The sequence below is a fragment of the Perca fluviatilis genome, chromosome 4 (genome assembly GCF_010015445.1).
Source record: "Perca fluviatilis chromosome 4, GENO_Pfluv_1.0, whole genome shotgun sequence".
Classification (NCBI taxonomy): domain Eukaryota; kingdom Metazoa; phylum Chordata; class Actinopteri; order Perciformes; family Percidae; genus Perca; species Perca fluviatilis.
The window spans coordinates 39351246-39371716 of record NC_053115.1 but is presented as its reverse complement, the minus strand read 5'-3'; the positions used below and the strand labels follow the sequence as shown (position 1 = coordinate 39371716).

The window sequence follows — 20471 nt, the reverse complement described above, 5'->3', positions numbered from 1 at the left end:
TAGTTTCAGGAATATCCACACCTGCAGTTGTTCTCTTTGTGTAGACTGTGATACTATATGATAGGCAGTTACATTCTTTTTTTTATTATATTTTTTATTTTATTTTACATAAACAGTGTGAAGATATTTCATACATACATCTCATTATTCATATTCCAGATCCTTCACACTAAGACACAGACAAAAAATTCCATAATCATAAACAAACCTATTAAACTAAAACAACTAAATAACACAAAACTGCAAAACAAACAAATCAAACAACATAATAAATGCACTCAGATAACACTTTTATCATAATCATTAATGTAAAAATCTATAAAATCAAAATCTCTGTGAGACCGCCATATCTTCAAAAAGTCTGCGGTTCTGTCTTTACTGTTATAATAAATTTTGTCAAAGACAAAGTAGCTTGAGAGTTCATTCCACCAGTGGACTATTGCTGGGGGTTTGGACGCCTTCCATTTTAAAGCTATACATTTCCTAGCTGCCATCAAAGCAAGATATATGTTCATACTTTCATATATATTCCACTTGTCAGACATATTGGTTCCCAAAAGACATAAACGAGGTGAAAGGGGAACAGATACATTTAAACACTGAGATATCATCTTGGTAAAAAAATTTCCAAAATAATGACAGTTGTTCACATGACCAAAGCATATGAAAAAAAAGTACCTTTGTATTTCTTACAACGTTAACAAAGGAATGATATTTCACTGTTCATTTTATTTAATTTCTCTGGGGTATAATAGAACCTGTGCATTATCTTAAATAATGCTAATTTGTGCCTTAAATTATAAGAGCATTTATGTACTTTCCTGCAAATAAATAATCTTCTTGCTGTATTTCAATCTGAAGGTCTTGTTCCCATTTTTGTCTTAAATAGTCTGTATTTACCCTTGAGCATGTAGTAAAAACACTATAAATCTTTGAGATAAAGTTTATGCTTATTTTTCTCCGTATTGTTCATTATAAAATCAATTTTTGATGGTTCAGGTTCTTGCAAAGAACCCTTCTCCAAGTTGACTACATGTTTGATTTGAAAGTATCTAAACAAATGGGAAGAAGGAACTTCATATTTCTGCTGATGCTCAATAAATGAAAGAAAAATCCCCCTTTCAAACAAATGTGAAATTTCTCTTATACCTTTGTCATACCAAAGTTTAAAAGTATCATCCCCACAACAAGAAATACCTGGATTTCTCCAAATTGGAGAAAACGGGGAGAGAGTATTTTTATATCCTAACAATTTATGAGACCATTTCCAAATATGTAGGCTATTCAGTATAACAGGATTACTAATGATTTTAACCACTTCTTTAAAATCCATATATGGTAAACATTCCAAGTTATATGGACCAATGTGCAAGGATTCTATTCTTTTCCACGAACATGTTGTATCTAAAAACCATAATTTTATCTGTTTGAGCTGAGATGACAAAAAATAATAATAAAAATTGGGAAGCTTCAGGCCACCAGAGTCATATGGTAAGTGCAAAACAGACACCCAACCACGTGGGGTTTTGTTATTCCAAATAAAGGAAGAGATAAGACTTTGTAGTCTTTTAAAAAAATGTTGTGGTGGGGTAATAGGGAGATTTTGAAATAGATATAAAAATTTAGGCAAAACAGACATTTTAACTATATTTACTCTCTCCATAAGTGAAATGGGTAGTTGGCCAATTATTTTTAACTCCTCTGATACTTTATTAATTACTGGAAAGTAATTCAAACTAAATGTATCTTCCATTCTTCTAGGGAAGAACAAACCCAAGTATTTAATAAACTGTTTAGACCAATTCCAATTGAATTGATTCTTAAGAAAAGTACAATCAAAATTGGAAATTGGCATTATCTCAGTTTTTTCCCAGTTAACTTTGTAGCCTGATAACTTTCCAAATTTTTCAAACAATAATAACAAAAATGGAATTGAATTCACTGGGTCATGAATATACGACAAAATATCATCTGCATACAAAGATATGAGGTGCTCCTCCATCCCAATTTCCACACCCTTGATAAGATCATGAGCTCTAATTGATGCAGCTAAAGGTTCGATAACAGTAGCAAACTATGCAGGTGACAGTGGGCAACCCTGTCTCATGCCTCTTGAAAGTACAAAGGGTTTAGAGTAGTTAGCATTAGTTTGAACCACCACCATAGGGGCACTGTACAAAATATGTATCCAATGACAGAACTTAATAACAAAATTAAATCTTCTGAGAACAGACTTAAGATAATCCCATTCAACCCTGTCGAATGCTTTCTCTGCATCGACAGAGAGTATTACATTTGGAGAATTTATGTTGTTGGTATGATAAAGAATATCAGTGTACCTGCGTAAATTATCAACAGAAGTACGACCAGGAACAAAACCTGTTTGATCTAAATTAATAAGACTACGTAAAACTTTTTCAAGGCGCAGTGCTAGAAATTTGGCAATAATTTTGTAGTCAACATTTAGAATTGAGATTGGCCTAATGAAGAACAATGAAGAGGATCCTTACCTTTTTTTTGGAGTAAGATTATGGAGGCCAGATATAAGAACAGCGGGAAGTGACCTTTACTAAAACAAACATCAATCATAGCAAGAAACAGGGGCATTAAATAACTTGAAAAATGTCTATAAAACTCAATTGGCAGTACATCCAAACCCGGAGCTTTACCACTTTTAAGTGTGGCCATGGAAGTCTGTAGCTCCTCTAAAGACACATCCTCATCTAATAATAATCTATCCTCTTGTGTTAAAGTAGGTAATTTTCTCCATAAAAGATCTGTGTCTGCCCAGGTCACACTGTGAAGTAGATGTATATAATTCACTATAGTATGATTTAAAAGCATCATTGATCTGAAGAGGGTCCATGGTAGTGCTGCCATCTTGTTTTTTGATTTTAAGAATTATTCTATCTTCCGACTCATTTTTGATCTGCCTAGCTAATAGTTTGCCTGCCATTTCACCCTGTTCTACATAGGATAATTTGGATTTTATGAATGCTAATTCACATGCATGAGTATTAATAGAATTATACTTCAACTTAAAGTGATGGTTCGGAGTAATTTCACCCTAGGGTCCTTTGCACCATGACCTCGAATCAAACACCCCCCCAGAAGCTTTTTTCACCTGGGTCGAATATTGGACAAGTTAGCATTATCAGCTGAATAGCTTAGTGCAGGGGCTAATGCATCCGAGAGTGTCTCTTGTACATTACCCCACTAATAATGACCGAAATGATACCAAACTTCTACACTAGTACAAATAGGTTATGCATTCATAAAATGATGGATTGTAAAGTTTGTAAGTACACCAGAAGTTTATATAAATAACACTTGCCCGCTGGCTTCTCGTCTCTGCTGAAGTTGTTGCTGCTGTAAGACGAGTGCTTAGGGACATCTAAAAATTACAACAGCGAAAAGAGATACAACAAAAATATTTATTCATTAGGGCCCGAGCGCCGACAGCGGCGAAGGCCCTATTGAAACTGAAGGAATTATTTTCTGCAAAGTAATTGCCTTTTTGAGGGGCTTAACATATTCAAAAACTCACCAAATTTGGCGGTCGCATCAAGTCTGGTGAAAAATTTTGTATTTTAAGGGTTTCGCGATTAGGTGCACAAAAATGGCTCGCTAGCGCCCCCTAGAAAGTTAGAAAAATGTAGCACCTGCAGTGCGTTTAACGTAGACTCACGAAACTTGGTACACATATGTAACATGTCAAGACGTACAAAAAACTTCATTAGAGCCACACCCTAAACCCAACAGGAAGTCTGCCATTTTGATTTCAAAGTTCGAAATTAGTACGATTTTGGCCATTTCCACGTCGTACTTTAACGAACTCCTCCTAGAGATTTCATCCGATCAACTTCAAACTCGGTCTGTGCCATCTTAAAGCTACATTGTGTAAGAATTAATCCCATCTAGCGGTGAAATTGTATATGACAACCAACTTCGAGCCCCGCCCATTCCGAGCGCGTTGTGTCTCCTACGGTGGCCGTGTTTTTCCAAGATTAACATGGCTTCCAGTACGACTTCGTCCATCAGTGTTTCTTCCAGTGATGAGGTTACTTTAGAAAACAATTACAAATTGCATTTAGTTATTTAGTCAGTTAGCATGTTGGTTATGACCTCTATCTATGTAAAATGAACGACAGTTTTATATATCCTTCATAAAACACAGGACTTTCACGCCGGCGTGTGGCGCCTCATTTCCCCGATCGCGAGTGGCGGCTGGTGCCGTTGTTTTTGCCGGCGTGTGGCGCCTCATTTCCCCGATCGCGAGTGGCGGCCCGTGCCGTTGTTTTTGGCCGGCGTGTGGCACCTCATTTCCCCGATCGCGAGTGGCGGCTGGTGCCGTTGTTTTTGCCGGCGTGTGGCGCCTCATTTCCCCGATCGCGAGTGGCGGCCCGTACCGTTGTTTTTGGCCGGCGTGTGGCGCCGCATTTCCCCGATCGCGAGTGGCGGCCAGTGCCGTTGTTTTGGCCGGCGTGTGGCGCCTTATTTCCCCGATCGCGAGTGGCGGCCAGTGCCGTTGTTTTGGCCGGCGTGTGGCGCCTCATTTCCCCGATCGCGAGTGGCGGCCCGCGCCGTTGTTTTGGCCGTTGTTTTGGCCGGAGTGTGGCGCCTCATTTCCCCGATCGCGAGTGGCGTCACGTGCCGTTGTTTTGGCCGGCGTGTGGCGCCTCATTTCCCCGATCGCGAGTGGCGGCCCGTGCCGTTGTTTTTGGCCGGCGTGTTGCGCCGCATTTCCCCGATATAAATATCCTTTTTCTTTTTCTGGGCGAAGAAGACTCCAGTTCCTGAAATATTGATTTTGAATATGTGTGGTCCTCCATGTTTCCTTCTTCAAACTTTCCACCGGGGCCGGGGAGCTACGATACCCATTAGCAGCACTTGTGAGTTTATCATGCGACAGCGAAAGCGCGCGGAGCACTATGTTCTGTATGTCCCTTATCGGCTAACGTATTTCAAGATGGCGCATGTATATGGAGCGTCTACCCCAGTTCATGGTAGTGCAAATGTAAAAATTAAAGCCAAAACGAATACTTGAAAGCGATGGTAGTGGTGCATATTTATGAAAAAGGACAAGTTTGTGAACGGGCAACACAGATTTTTATAATGAACAAGTATAAACGTTACACACTGGGGCTTTAAGATGTTAAAGATGAAAAGTTGTTAAAAGAAAAACTTTTCGTCATAGGGCGTGGCCGTGGAGGGGCGGCCATTTTCTGCATTTCGCCTCCGAAACAGGAAGTGGGTGTAACTCGAGTGTACGTTGTCCAGCAGGCTCGAAACTTTTCAGGATTCATAAGACTCCAACCCTGAGGACGAATAAAGGCCGATATTTACTTAAAGTCATAGCGCCCCCTAGTGGCAACAGGAAGTATGCCTAAAAGTCAAGGTGCTATACTAGTTAGCTGCAAATATGGCTTGACCCCAAAAAAATTCTAACAAAAGATTTTTCAGTGGTTTACAGTAGTATCAGATGTACTTAAAAACATACTAAAAGTTTACCAAAGTTTGACTTCAAGAAAGGCCCCATTTTCAAAATGGCGGCCGCCAGGTCCTTAAAAAGACCATTACGCTTTTGTATTCCTATTACACCATGAATACTGGTACCTTATACATGTTTTAGCCATGTAATATTCTAATTAGCATATTTGTATGATAAATAACTGATTACAAGCACAATTATATATTAAAGCAATTGGTTACAAGCATATTAATGCAAAAAATAAGGGCAAATACAATTACAATTTAATAATAAAATTTCCCTTAAGTAATTGCATATTTCTCATATCGTTTTGCCTAGTGTTGGTGGTTTCTTTCCATTAGCTACCTTCTGATGAACCTCTACCACATCAGAGCCATCTCTTCAGTTTTTACAGCAAATGGGGCAAGTTTCTTGGTTTACAACAATACGACTCATGGTCAAAATTGCATTTGGAGTGTACTTTTTCCTCAAGCTAATCCAACAATGTCATCCTCTCTTAATACACTCACATTGTTGGCCTTTGTCATGTGTTAGAAATCTTTCTAATGTTTTCAGGGAACAAGAAATGGGTTAACAATGTAAAGCTGTTCTGCAGCAATGGAGGTTGATCAAGCTTTGAAGGTTGGTGTTACCAATTCCTACAGGTGTTCACACTTGTCTGGATTACTTACAACCCCCTCGGTTTGTATAAAAGTATTGTTGGAACACACTGTGGTACCATACCCTCGTGAGCATTATTTGAACAGTATTGTACTGCAGAAAGTAGTGTGTTGCTATAAAAATGGCGGGAAAAAGGCAATTAACAATGGAAGCGAGACAGACCATCATAACACTTAAGAATGTTGGTCTTTCCTACAGAGAAATTGCGAAGAAAGTCAAGGTGTCAGTGAGTACAGTATTCTTCACCATCAAAAGGCACTTAGAAACTGGGGGAAACTCTGACAGGAAGAGGTCTGGCAGACCCAAAGCCACAACAGAATCAGAAGACAAGTTTCTGAGAGTCAACAGCTTGCGTGATAGGCAGCTCACAGGACAACAGCTTCAAGCACAGCTTAATAGTGGTCGTAATAAGCAAGTCTCAGTTTCAACTGGAAAGAGAAGACTTAGAGCTGCAGGTTTGATAGGTCGAGTTGCAGCAAGAAAGCCATTGCTAAGACGTCAGAATACGAAAAAGAGGCTTGCCTGGGCCACGATACATCGCCAATGGACTACTGAAGACTGGAAGAAGGTGCTATGGACTGATCAATCAAAATTTGAAATGAGATTTTTGTATGCCGTCAAGTAGGCGAAGGGATGGTTCCTCAGTGTGTGACATCAACGGTCAAACATGGAGGAGGAAGCATGATGGTCTGGGGCTGTTTTTCTGGATCCAGGGTCGGTGATTTGTACAGAGTGAAAGGCACCCTGAACCAGAACGGCTACCACAGCATTTTGCAGTGCCATGCAGTACCCTCTGGTATGTGTCTAGTTGGTCAGGGGTTCATCCTACAGCAATGACAGATAATGACCCAAAACATAAGTCCATGCTATGCCAGAACTACCTTGGGAAAAAAGAACAAGATGGTAAGCTTAAAAACATGGAGTGGCCAGCACAGTCACCAGACTTAAACCCCATTGAGCTGTTTGGGATGAACACATTTATGGGAACTTCTGCAACAGAGTTGGGAAGAACTTTCTGAAGAATATTTGATTTCCATTGTAGAAAGAATGCCACGAGTGTGTTCAGCTGTTATATCTGCCAAAGGGGGCTACTTTGATGAATCAAATATTTAGAATACATTTTGGTTTATAAATTGATTCCATGATTTCTCTTTTAACTTAAATTGTAAATTTGTTTCTATTCTTTCATTTCAGAGTACAATAAGACATTGAACTGCATGAATTTCAATAAAAACCTGGGAAAATTGGGGTGTTCTAAAACTTTGACCGGTAGTGTATATTTTTTTCTTTTCTTTTTTTCTTCTTTTTTTTGTTTTTACCCACCACACGTAATATAGGAGTTCTGAAGGTTCAGTTACCATGGAGACACGGGGCTGCACCTGTTGCCAGACTGAGGGAAAATAACTGTTCCCAGTGAGGAGGGGTGTGGTTAGGGCTGGGCAATATATCGATATTATATCGATATCATGATATGAGACTTGACATTGTCTTAGATTTTGGATATCGTAATATGGCATAAGTGTTGTCTTTTCCTGGTTTTAAAGGCTGCATTACGGTAAAGTGATGTCATTTTCTGAACTTACCAGACTGTTCTTGCTGTTCTATTATTTGCCTTTTCCCCACTTAGACATTATGTCCACATTACTGATAATATTTATCTAAAATCTAAGTGTGAAGATATTTTGTTAAAGCACCAAATGTCAACCCTAGAATATCGCCTCAATATCGATATCGAGGTATTTGGTCAAGAATATTGTGATATCTGATTTTCTCCATATCGCCCAGCCCTAGGTGTGGTGGTGGTAAAAGTAATTTAAGTTACTTTTGGGTGGAATAACTTTTATATTGAATGTTAAGTCTGTGTTTTAGCAAAGAAAGGGTATGTGTCCAAAAACGCATACTGAATAGGAGTTACATGACAGGCTAAATCGTTTACATCTCTGGTTCACCCCAAAAAAGATAAAACCTTACAGTAATCTCACAAAATGTATTCCATAGGTATGTCATCATGTCAGTGCAATTTAGACAAGTCCAATGGATTCATAGACCCAGAAAACATGTGGTTAGACACCAAGATTACTTGGCTAGGTCAAATAATGAAGGAGTTAGGATATTTTGAGGGCTTCCTGCCAATCTTGGACGCCATCTTGAAAATTACACTTTTATAGTGGTCAAACTTTGGTAAACTTTTAGTATGTTATTAAGGACACCTAATACTACAAAATAGCTGAGAAACCTTTTGTTAGAATTTTTTTAGGGTTAGGTGTTTTTTTTTCATATATGCAGCCGCCTATACTTTAGCGAACTCCTCCTAGAGATGTCATCCAATGGACTTCAAACTTGGTCTGTACCATCCCAACAACGATGAAAAGTTATTAAAAGAAAAACTTTTCCTCAGACGGTGTGGGCGTGGCGTGGCGGCCATTTTTAGTGTTTAGCGATGAACAAAGAAGTTGTTGTAACTTGAGTGTACGTTGTCGTATCTGTCCAAACTTTCTCACGATTAACAAGGGTCCAGGCCTGAGGACACCTACAGGCCAAAATTGACTTTTGGTCATAGTGCCCCCCGCTGGCAACAGGAAATGCGCCTTATATGACAAACATCATCCGATTCACATGAAACTTATAATGTGTGGTCTACATGTGATACTGAGCCGCCCCCTATAATATGGCCACGCCCACTTACTCAGGCCACGCCCTCTTTCATAACATTTGAACCGTTTAAGGTATACCCTTGTGTGAGGTGTCATTGAACTCAGCAGAGACTTCCTTATTCATTGGTGATGGTTTTGCCCGCCCCCTATGCTTTAGCCACGCCCCCTTTCACAGCTGATGAACCGTATGACGTAGAGTCTTGTGTGAGGTATCGTTGAACTCGGCAGGGAGTTCCCTTTTCATTGATGACGATTTGCGGTGTCTGAGTGCCGCGCGAATGCACGGTCGCAAGGAGCGGCGTCCGCCGGTAACCCCGACGCGCGCAGAGGCGCGAGGGCCCGTCCATCGCTGCTCGCAGCTTTAATTTAACTTATTTTTTAAAGCGCCCATATTATGCTCATTTTCAAGTTCATAACTGTATTTTAAGGTTGTACCAGAATAGGTTTACATGGTTTAATTTTCAAAAAACACCATATTTTTGCTCTCTCTCACTGCTGCAGATCCTCTTTTCACCTGGTTTCTGTTTTAGCTACAGAGTGAGACCTCTTTTCATCTTCTTCTTCTGTACTATCTTTGATTGCACTCCACCTCAGCAATACTCTGTTCAGATGTAGATCATGTCAGCTAGCTAACTCTAGAGACAGTAAAGAAAGCCTGTTTCTCCAACTTTGGTCAGTTACAAGGCAGGATTAGCTGGGAGACTTCTAAATGAGGGCACACATGTAAGTAGTTCTTTGTAGATTATGGTGAACTTGTGTGTGTTGTAGCAGTGCTTTGCTATTGAGAACGACGTAGCATGCTAGCGTTAGCATTAGCGTTAGCATGCTAATGCTAACTGTTAGCATGCTAACGAAGCTAACGTTTGTGGTTAGCCAGCTCATTTCGAGGACTGTGCGTCACCGATTTTGGAACAGCTCACTAGGAGACTGAAGGCAGGAAACATTCAGAAACTGTATCTCACTCAAAACAGCATGGATGGATTTTTTTCAAAGTTTGTATGTGTGTGGAAGCACCAGAGACACAAAAGAACACCCCAAATCCCAGAAAAAGTGATATTTTCATAATATGGGCACTTTAAAGTAAGTGCTGTAGTATAACTAGCAGGAGACAAGTTATAATTGAGGTAAGTTTGGAGACATTACCTTATTTAATCATTAAATTAATAAATATTTTTGTTGTATCTCTTTTTGGTGTTGTAATTTGTAGACGGTAGAGATGGCAAAAGTACTCACTTCCCGTACTTAAGTAGAAGTACAGATACTTGTGTTAAAAAATACTCTGGTAAAAGTAGAAGTACTGATTTAACTTCTTTACTTAAGTAAAAGTAACAAAGTACAGGCTTTGAAATGTACTTAAAGTATAAAAGTAAAAGTAGCCTTGCGAATGACAACCACTTTTTATTAGGGGTGGGGGAAAATATCGATACAGCATAGTATCGCGATATTTTTTAGTGGCAATACTGTATTGATACACAGACGCCAAGTATCGATCTTTTATGATATATGTGTTGGTCAGTTTGTCTGCTTGACGATCCCATTTTGCAGCAATAAAATTGAAGTGAGATGAACAGACAGAGAAATGTATCTCTTTAGATAAAACCGATGTTGACAGAATTTTCCTTTGGGGACATCATTTGAAACTGGGAAAAATTTGAAGTTGGAAAAAAAGTAATAAATTGCAATATATCGCAGAATATTGCAATATGTTTAAAATCGCAATAATATTGTATCGTGACATAAGTATCGTGATGATATCGTATCGTGAGGCCTCTGGTGATTCCCACCCCTACTTTTTATGCAAAGCTACCTGGACCACACACGTTACTAGAGTGCAAGATGAGAAACTTCAGTGGACATAAAAACCAGGCTCTTTATATGCCATTGTCTACATTTTAAATGGATGTCTGCCAAACATCACATATATGATTATTGTGGCAGAGACTGGGACTCCAGCTTAATAAGATTCTGACTGAGTAGCAAGATATGAATTCAACTGTGATTCTGTGAGAATTCACAGATCCAGTTTCTCTTTTTTAATCGTCCCCTTAACATTTAAAGGAATCTACATGTATGTGTGTGTGCTCAAATAAGAAAATAAAGGATACAATATGAATTACTAAACATAGATTAATTAAGAAGTTCCCCATACTTTTAGAGTTACACAGCACATTGGCCAGGAGTCATACTTGATTTCTCCTAGCCTATCTCAAACATCTCTCTCAGATAAGGCCAGGGATGATTGGGAATGTCTTGCTGCTTGTCTGCCTAATCTCTGGGATCTCTGTTTTCTTCATTTTCAATCATGTCGCCGTCCATACTACTAGTGCTAACGTTACCGCCATCAAGCTGCAATTATTTGCCGCAAATGAATGCAGAATGCGGCCGAATCTGTCGAGTCGTCTTGTAGTGGTCCGTTACATGCAACGTAGCCTACAGTATATTCCCATCCAATTAGATTGAATTCAGTATTGATCACGTGAAAAATAATAACGGTAACTCCAATGAAATTATTTGAAACTTGCTAGTGAGGACTAGATTAGGACCGTATTTAAAGCTGATGCTGGTTTCAAACTTCGCCCCCCCCCAGGTGTGTCTGTAAAACACGGACAGAGACAACTTCTCTCTTTTGATGCTTTACAAGCAACGTGAAACCTAGCTAACAGGTGAAGAACACAAACAACAAAATCACTAGCTAACCTACTTTAACTGTGCAGGAACTATAGACCAATACAACAACAGGCTTACATTAACTGACAACATAAGTTATACGACTTACAGTTCTCAAGGCCTATACACACGATCTCAACTGATTATCCTCCGGACAGCAGTCTCTCTTTCTTTTTCTCACTTTTTTCTGTGTAGCGGCGCCGCTCGTGTGATGGTAGCGTGTCCGCGCTATTCTCCGACATTACGACCTCTTGTACAAAACTAAAGTAACGAGCCAATTTTTAAAATGTAAGGAGTAGAAAGTACCGATATTCGTGTTAAAATGTAAGGAGTAAAAGTAAAAAGTCGCCAAAAAAAAAAATAGTAAAGTAAAGTAGAAATATCCGAAAAATCTACTTAAGTATAGTAACGAAGTATTTGTACTTCGTTACTTCCCATCTCTGGTAGACGGCCCTAAGCACTCTTACTGCCCGGTAGTAACAGCAGCAGCAGCAGCAGAGACGAGAAGCCAACAGTTAAGTGTTATTTACATAAACTTCTGGTGTACTTACAAACTTTCCAATCCATCATTTTATGAATGCATAATCTATTTGTACTAGTGTAGAAGTTTGGTATCATTTCGGGCATTATTAGTGGGGTAATGTACAAGAGACATTCTCGGATCCATTAGCCTCTGCGCTAAGCTATTCAGCTGATAACGCTAACTCGTCCAATATTCGACCCAGGTGAAAAAAGCTTCTGGGGGGGTGTTTGGCTCGAGGTCATGGTGCAAAGGACCCTAGGGTGAAATTACTCCGAACCATCACTTACATAGTGTTGCTTCTCCAAATTAATTATATCCTTTTCAATACATTTCATGAACATTTCCAAATATGCATTCATATAAGATGTCAATTCCTCTTTTAAGAGTAACATTTTATTAAATATGCAGTTACATTCTGATTCTTACATTAACTTTTTGTCTTCTGTTTCAGGGTCCACTGCATGGATTGCTGCTGCAGTTATTTGTGTTCTTTTTCTTGTTGCTGCTGGTGTTATTCTAGCTTTGTATATATTATACAGGCGTACAGATATGGTAAGAGGTAAGTGTAAAATTTGTATTGTATAACCATATTAATGATGAGCAGGCAACACAACAGATTATTTAGATCATCGTCATTTTATCATCATCATCGTCATATTTAGAGTCTTTGCAGTTGTTTTATCTTCGGTCATTAATCATTGTGTTGGTATTTACACCAGAGTAGGATCAAGTCAGATGGGTTTTCTTTAATATAACTGTTATAGGATGTAAAAATGTACTTACGATATTATTGTATTCATTAATTATTCTTTAAATGATTTATTATATTTGATGTAGGGTTTGAGAATTATATAACACACTACAAGCTTAAACAGTTAAAGTGTTTTGGTCGTGTATAAAAAAATATGTGGAAATAATTATGGAGAAAGTAGACTACAAACTAAACTGCTGGTAAAAGTGCCTTTGTGGAATAATTCTGCTTACAATTTGTTTTAATATTTTTTTCAGCCTTATTAATTTACTAACTGATGACTCTTCATGTAAACGTATTGATTAATACATGTTTTTATCCTCCAGTGACAAAAGTCATCACAGTGGAAGAAGGCAGTGTTGTTACTTTACCCTGTTCACTCTGGACCAAGGACCTTCGGTCAACACAGTTTAGCTGGAAGAAAATGTCTCAGAATGATGAAAGTCAGATGGAGGTGTTCCTGTATGATAAAGGCGAGCGTTCAGGTCAGAGTGAACAGTTCAAAGGTCGAGTCTCACATTTTCCAGATGAACTGAAACAAGGCAACGCCTCCATAATCATCAGAAATACGACGAGGGCTGACAGTGGAGAATACAGATTAATTCATTCATTCATTCTGAAACATCAAAAAGTCCACATTACGCTTGTTGTTGGTGAGTACTTTCATTAAATAATGAAAGATGTCCTCTTATTTAACAACTTCAATATGTTGGTCATCTATGAAAAAAAAATGCAGAAATATTGTAAATACTATGTTAGTGGAGAAAGTAGACTACAAACTAAATTGCTTGTAAAACTGCCTTTGTGGAATAATTCTGCTTACAATTTTTTTCTGCCTTAATAATTACTAAATGATGATTCTGCATGTAGACATATTGATTAATACATATTGATTTATCTGCCAGGGCCAAAACTCATCACAGTGGAAGAAGGCAGTGATGTTACTTTACCCTGTTCACTCTGGACTAAGGAGGACATTACGTCTACACAGTTTGTCTGGGAGACAACTGGTGATGGTCAGAAGGTGTTCCTGTATGATAAAGGTGATCTTTACAGTGACGAGCGTCCAGGTCAGAGTGAGCAGTTCAAAGGTCGAGTCTCACATTTTCCAGATGTGCTGAAACAAGGCAACGCCTCCATAATCATCAGAAATACAAGGAGGGCTGACAGTGGAGTCTACAGATGTATTGTTCCATCACTTCAGAAACATCAAATGTTCCACATTAAACTTGTTGTTGGTGAGTACTTTTATTAAACAGTTAATGATTTCCTCTCATTTAACAACTTAAATATGTGGGTCATCCATAAAAAAATGCTGAAATAATTATGTTAGAGGAGAAATTAGACTACAAACTAAATTGCTTGTAAAACTGCCTTTGTGGAATAATTCTGCTTACCATTTTTTTCTGCCTTAATAATTACTAAATGATGATTCTGCATGTAGACATATTGATTAATACATATTGATTTATCTGCCAGGGCCAAAAGTCATCAAAGTGGAAGAAGGCGTAGATGTTACTTTACCCTGTTCCCTCTGGCCCAAGGAGGACATTACGTCAACACGGTTCGTCTGGATTAAAACTGATGATGATCAGGAGGTGTTCCTGTATGATAATGGCGATCTTTACAGTGACGAGCGTCCAGGTCAGAGTGAGAAGTTCAAAGGTCGAGTCTCACATTTTCCAGATGAACTGGAACAAGGCAACGCCTCCATAATCATCAGCAATACAACGAGGGATGACAGTGGAGAATACAGATGTATTGTTCCATTCATTCAGAAACATCAACTATTCCACATCAAGCTTGTTGTTGTTGGTGAGTACTTTGAGTTAAAGATGTCCTCTCATTCAAGGACTGGAGCCTGGTCTCCACCTTGTTATCTAGCTGCTGCATCTGAACAAACATGATGGTGTCAGTTTCACATTTCTTAATGAAATATCAGCAGTCTGTAGTAGATTAAATCTGAGTGTACACACTGCCTGATGTTGCTGAGAGATACATCTGCATTTTGGTTTTGTTTTCGAAAGTAACCAACCAAAAAGTTAACTTTACTTTTACTCATAGTGTTTAATGTTAGTTTGAACTCTGACAAGCAGATCAGTAATGTTGTTAGAATGAGCTTTTTCCAGCTTCGTCTCCTGGCTAAAGTTAAGCCTTTCCTGAACAGGCACGATCTAGAAAAAGCGATTAATGCCTTCATTAGTTCAAGATTGGATTACTGTAATGCTCTTCATGTTGGTCTGAATCAGACCTCCATCTCACGTCTTCAACTTGTGCAAAATGCTGCTGCTCTCTTTTTAACAAATACATCTACGTGCACATATCACTCCCGTTCTTTACACCCTACATTGGCTCCCTGTGCGTTTTAGAATAGATTTTAAGATTTTATTGTTTGCTTTCAAGGCCTTAAATGGTCTGGCGCCAGAGTATTTGTCTGAAATTTTAACTTTGCTGGAGCACAACCGGTCATTGCGTTCTTCAAATCAGCGAGTTTTAGAAGTGCCAAGGTCAAGGTATTGCAGTTGCTGCCCCGAGACTCTGGAACAAGTTACCCCCTGATATTCGCACTACTACAGATGTAGCTCTTTTTAGGTCCAAACTTAAAACGTATCTGTTCCGTCTGGCCTTTAATACGTAGCAGTGGTGTGACAATTTCATTCTTCTGTTTCTTTATAACCTTTTCTGATTTTACTGTTTTCTTTGTTCATTCTTTCTATTGTATGACGTGTTTCTGATGTTAAGCACTTTGGATACCTGCTGGTTGTTTTAAAGTGCTATATAAATACATTTTGATTGATTGATTGATAATGTACTCAAGATCATTTTATTCTAGTCTTAAAATGATTGAATAGATTTGATGTAGGACTCTATTCTAATCATGCAGCAACACACACAAAGGAGTAGGCATCTCTAAGTGCACCTGCTATTCTGGTTCATGTTTGTGCATTAACATGAACTTTATTTCCAAACAGAAAAGAATGAATTTTGGGGCAGATCTGTGTAGATCTGACACCAAAAATAAATGATGTGTTAGTGGTAAAACAGTGATTGTGCAGCCTGAATATGAACAAGAAAGTTTCATTTAATTTCTTTAATATTGTTTTGTCTTTTTTCCTGCAGGTCCAACTCCAGAACCAGATGAACATCATCCATTAATGACGGAATGAGGCTTTGATAATGTCTGTGTTGCTGGAAACATTTATTTAGTTTTCAGTTATTTTATGCTTGTTTTACTAGGCTCATTGATTTTCTCTTGCAGTTCTAGTTGATTGTGTAACTGTGTGTAAGACTTGTACAGTATTCCTGTTCCAGAGGTGTGTAGAGCAGAGAGGACCAGATCAACATGATGATGCTCTTATAAGTCTTGTATTTTTGTATTCAGACCAAATTACAAAGTTTGCTGTGATGATGTGAAGTGTAAAATATTGTGCAAAAAAAGGTCACTTTATTTATTTTTTTAATATTTTTTATCATTTTATATTGTGTTTGATTACATTTGTTTTCTCTTTAGACAACCACTGTTTGCTTCTGTATTTAAAAGAATGGTTAAAGGGCAACTCTTATATAGCATTTTCAGGTTCATACTTGTGTTTGTACTTGTTTCACTAGTTGAAGCTTGAGCTACTGCAACCAGTGGTGTGGTGTAGTGTAATGTATTGTAGTGGGTACACTGTACTGTATGTATATATATTGGCCAGAATTTCCCTTGGGGGGGGGGGCATATCATAGTGGGAGGTCTCCCCCGGTGTATCCTCTATTCGGATAAACTTTTATGCACCAATTGATGGTGGAAATACCTTTATTTAGCCGATGTGAAGAAGAAAAACACAGATGACAATTCTATATATATCAAGGATATAGCAGGACTTTGTACTGTGAAATATCACCAATAGAGGCTTCTAAACCAAATGCTACACAACCGGTTGGAAAAAATGTATCCTAAAAAAAAAATGATTAGCCCAAATGTATCTTTACTTTAATATGACAAGACCAGTGATGCCAGGTAACGCGTTACTCTAATCTGACCACTTTTTTCAGTAACGAGTAATCTAATGCATTACTATTTCCAAACCAGTAATCAGATTAAAGTTACTTATCCAAGTCACTGTGCGTTACTATTTTTGTCATTTGCCTTAGTAAATATATGTATTGTTTTTACTTTCTTCTTGCGTCTTGGGGAGTGAAGTCATGTATGCGACGACAAGTCATGTTTTCAGCATGAGGACAGTTAATGTGTACCACGCAGCGAAACAAACGTAAACAACAATGGAGGGAGGAGGGAGATGCGCGTTTTCTAGCTGGAAATACAGTCACTATTTAGAGTTTGTGTCAGCTAAAGACGGCAATATTAAGGTCCGTTGTACACTCTGTGCTGGTGGCGACAAAGTGCTATCTAGCTACAAAAACACTACGTCAAATTGGAAGAAACATTTGGAGTCGCAGCACTGCAGTCAAACTTACAGAGCAAGTCCCACTAGGTGGAGCGAAGCAGAGAGCAGGAGGCCCCCCACCACCCGAACAACAAAAGCTGGACTTCGGTGCAAAACCAGTAAGTGGGGGAGAGTTGAAGAAGTTGATCGGGCAGTATGTTGTAGCGGAAATGCTGCCCTTAAACACGGTTGACTCGCTCTCTTTCGTGCCATAATAAACCAGATCCCGACTACTGGCAACACGAGCTGCCTCACAGTAAACCGTGACCGGTTTACTGTCACTGACCGGTTGTCATTTTATGTTGAGGCTGTGGGGGTGTTGTCGGCAGCTGCTGAATGTAACTAATCAAGTAACTTGTAATCTAACTTTGTTACTTTTAAAATCAAGTAATCTGTAAAGTAACTAAGTTACTTTTTCAAAGTAACTGTGGCAAGACTGGACAAGACCAGTGTTGGTCATCTTACTTTAAAAAAGTAATTAGTTACAGTTACAAATTACTTCTCCGAAAAAGTAATCGAGTTAGTAACTCAGTTACCACATTGTAAAAGTAATTAGTTACTCAGCAAAGTAACTGTGACGTTTGTTTTATGTTCTATAACGCTATTACATTCTATAACATCTTTAACGTCAAAGATGTTGCTGACCCGAAAAATCGAGCGTTGCTTGTTTTAACAGAGCGGCTCCGTCTCCTTCCTGGAGCTCACCCTAGCTGCATTTGGGCTTGGGCTTGGGTTAGCAGCAGCAACAAGTAATAAATTGAATTTATATAGCGCTTTTCATGGACTCAAATTCGCTTTACAGGGCAGGGTAGATTATAAAAACATAACAAAACAAAACGAGCAAACAAAACAAGTAGAACAAAACAAGATACAGATGAAAAAGGGAGGGGGGCAGGTGGAATATGGGTAGGCTGAGGTGAAGAGATGGGTCTTGAGGCGGGACTGGAAGATGGTGAGGGACTCAGAGGTGCGGATCTCTTGGGGGAGGGAGTTCCAGAGCCTGGGAGCTGCTCTGGAGAAGGCTCTGTCCCCAAAACAGCGCAGGTTGGACTTTTGGATGGAGAGGAGACCGGCTGAGGTGGATCTGAGGGACCGTGAGGGTTGGTAAGGGGAGAGGAGGTCAGTGAGGTATGAGGGGGCCAGATGGTGGAGGGCTTTATAGGTGAGGACCAGGATTTTGTAGGTGATCCGGTGGGAAATGGGAAGCCAGTGGAGTTGTTTTAGGACTGGAGTGATGTGGTGCCAGGATTTGGAGCAGGTAATGAGGCGGGCGGCTGAGTTCTGGACCAGTTGGAGTCGGTTGATGTTGGTAGAGCTGATGCCGAGGAGAAGTGAGTTGCAGTAGTCCAGTCGGGAGGAGATGAAGGCGTGAATGAGTCTTTCAGCAGCGGGGGGTGTGAGAGAGGGTCTGATTTTGGCGATGTTGCGGAGGTGAAAGAAGGAGGTTTTAATGACTTGACGGATGTGAGGCTCAAGGGAGAGGGTGGAATCAAAGATCACGCCAAGGTTGCGGGCCTGGGGAGATGGGGAGACAATGGTGCCGTCGATGGTGATAGTGGGGTTATTGGTTTTGCTGAGTGTGGATTTGGAGCCGATCAGAAGGAATTCTGTTTTGTCGCTGTTGAGTTTGAGGAAGTTGTGTTGCATCCAGGTTTTAATAGCTGACAGACAGGAGTTGATGTGGGAGAGGGGAGGATTGTGGGGGATTTGGTGCTGAGGTAGATCTGGGTGTCGTCAGCATAGCAGTGGAAGTCCAGGTTGAAGTGGCGGAGTATCTGACCAAGAGGGAGGATGTAGATGATGAAGAGGAGGGGCCAAGTCACGGAGCCTTGGGGAACACCTTGGTGACTGTGGCTGTGGCAGAGGTGTGGTTGTGGAGAGAGATGAAATGGGATCTGTTGGATAGGTAGGACTGGAGCCAGCTGAGTGCAGTACCTTCGATACCGAGGTCTTTGAGTCTGGTGAGCAGGATGTTGGGGCTCACAGTATCGAAGGCTGCACTCAGGTCGAGGAGGATGAGGATGTTGAGGGAACCGGTGTCAGCAAAGGTGAGGAGGTCGTTGAGGACTTTGAGGAGAGCGGTTTCTGTGCTGTGTAGAGGCAACCCAGATTGGAGGGGTTCGAATAGGTTATTGGCATGAAGATGGGTTTGTAGTTGTAAAGAGGCGGCTATGGTTCCAGGGTTTTAGACAGAAAGGGGAGGTTGGATATAGGGCGGTAGTTTTGAGAGAGGAGGGAGGTTTTAAGGATTGGGGTGACAAGCGGCAGTTTTGAAAGCAGAGGGACAGTTCCAAGGGACAGTGAGGAGTTGAAGAGGTTAGTGAGGTAGGGGCATAGGACCGGGAGGCAGGACTTCAGAAGGTGGAGTAGGGAGGGGGTCAAGGGGAGCAGGTAGTGGGTTTGGAAGAGCTGATGAGTTTGGAGATTTCAGGAGGAGTGACTGGGTTAAACTGGGAGAGGAGGAAGTGTGGAGGAGGGGCGGGAGGTCTGGAGGGATGGGGAGAGGAGGGTCCAAGGTAGGTGCTGGAGTAGATCCTGGGAGGTCAGATACAGGGGATAGAGATTTGTAAATGAGATTGATTTTGTTCGTTAAAAAGTGGAGGAATGAGTTGCAGAGATCCGGAGTAGAGGTAAGGAGGCTGTTGGTCCGAGGCTTGATGAGGTTGTTCAATGTGGAGAAGAGGGTTCTGGGGTTTTGGCAGGGGTCGGTGAGGATGGTGGAGTGGTAGGCAGATTTGGCAGCAATGAGGGCATCTTTGTAGGCGATGAGATGGGATTTATAGGCTTCATGATGGACTGTGAGGGATGATTTCTTTAAAAGTGACGAGTTTTGTTTTGAGGGGGGCCAGGGTGTTGAGGGAGGTAGACAAGGTGGAGTTGAGGTGGTCTGTGAGGTCATCGGGTGAGGTGAGGGTTGAGTCCAGGTGGAGAGTGGTGGAGAGCAGGTCAGAGAGATGGTGGGGATTGATAGATTTGAGGTTGCGGAAGGTGATTTCTCTGCGAGGCGGGGCGAGGGGTTGGAGAAGGGATGGTGAACCGTATCAGTTTGTGATCAGAGAGGGAAAGAGGCATGGATGGAAGTCGAGCACTGGTTGGTTGGTGGAGCAGACCAGGTCGAGGATGTGACCTTTTCATGGGTGGGGAATGTGACATGTTGGGTGAGAGAGAAGTTATCCAGTAAAATGTTGAATTCTGATGAGAGCTTGCAGGTGGGGGAGTCCATGTGGATGTTTAAGTCACCGAGTAGCAGCAGACGTGGAGAGAGATGAGGCTAGTGTGAGGAGTTCAGTAAAAT

At 40.3% G+C, this 20471-nt stretch overlaps 2 protein-coding genes across 3 annotated transcripts in view; both read left to right on the top strand.

Annotated features, from left to right (window-relative positions):
- The window catches only part of LOC120557668, a 1015838-nt gene that overhangs the window by 981080 nt on the left and 14287 nt on the right, over positions 1-20471 (top strand). The window lies entirely within an intron of this gene.
- LOC120557120 (CD276 antigen-like) lies at positions 12452-15913 on the top strand. The gene is made up of 5 exons (XM_039797153.1): positions 12452-12554; positions 13073-13399; positions 13652-13984; positions 14226-14390; positions 15867-15913. The coding sequence occupies exons 1-5, from the start codon at positions 12545-12547 to the stop codon at positions 15911-15913; spliced, it is 882 nt and encodes a 293-aa protein (XP_039653087.1). The 5' UTR covers positions 12452-12544.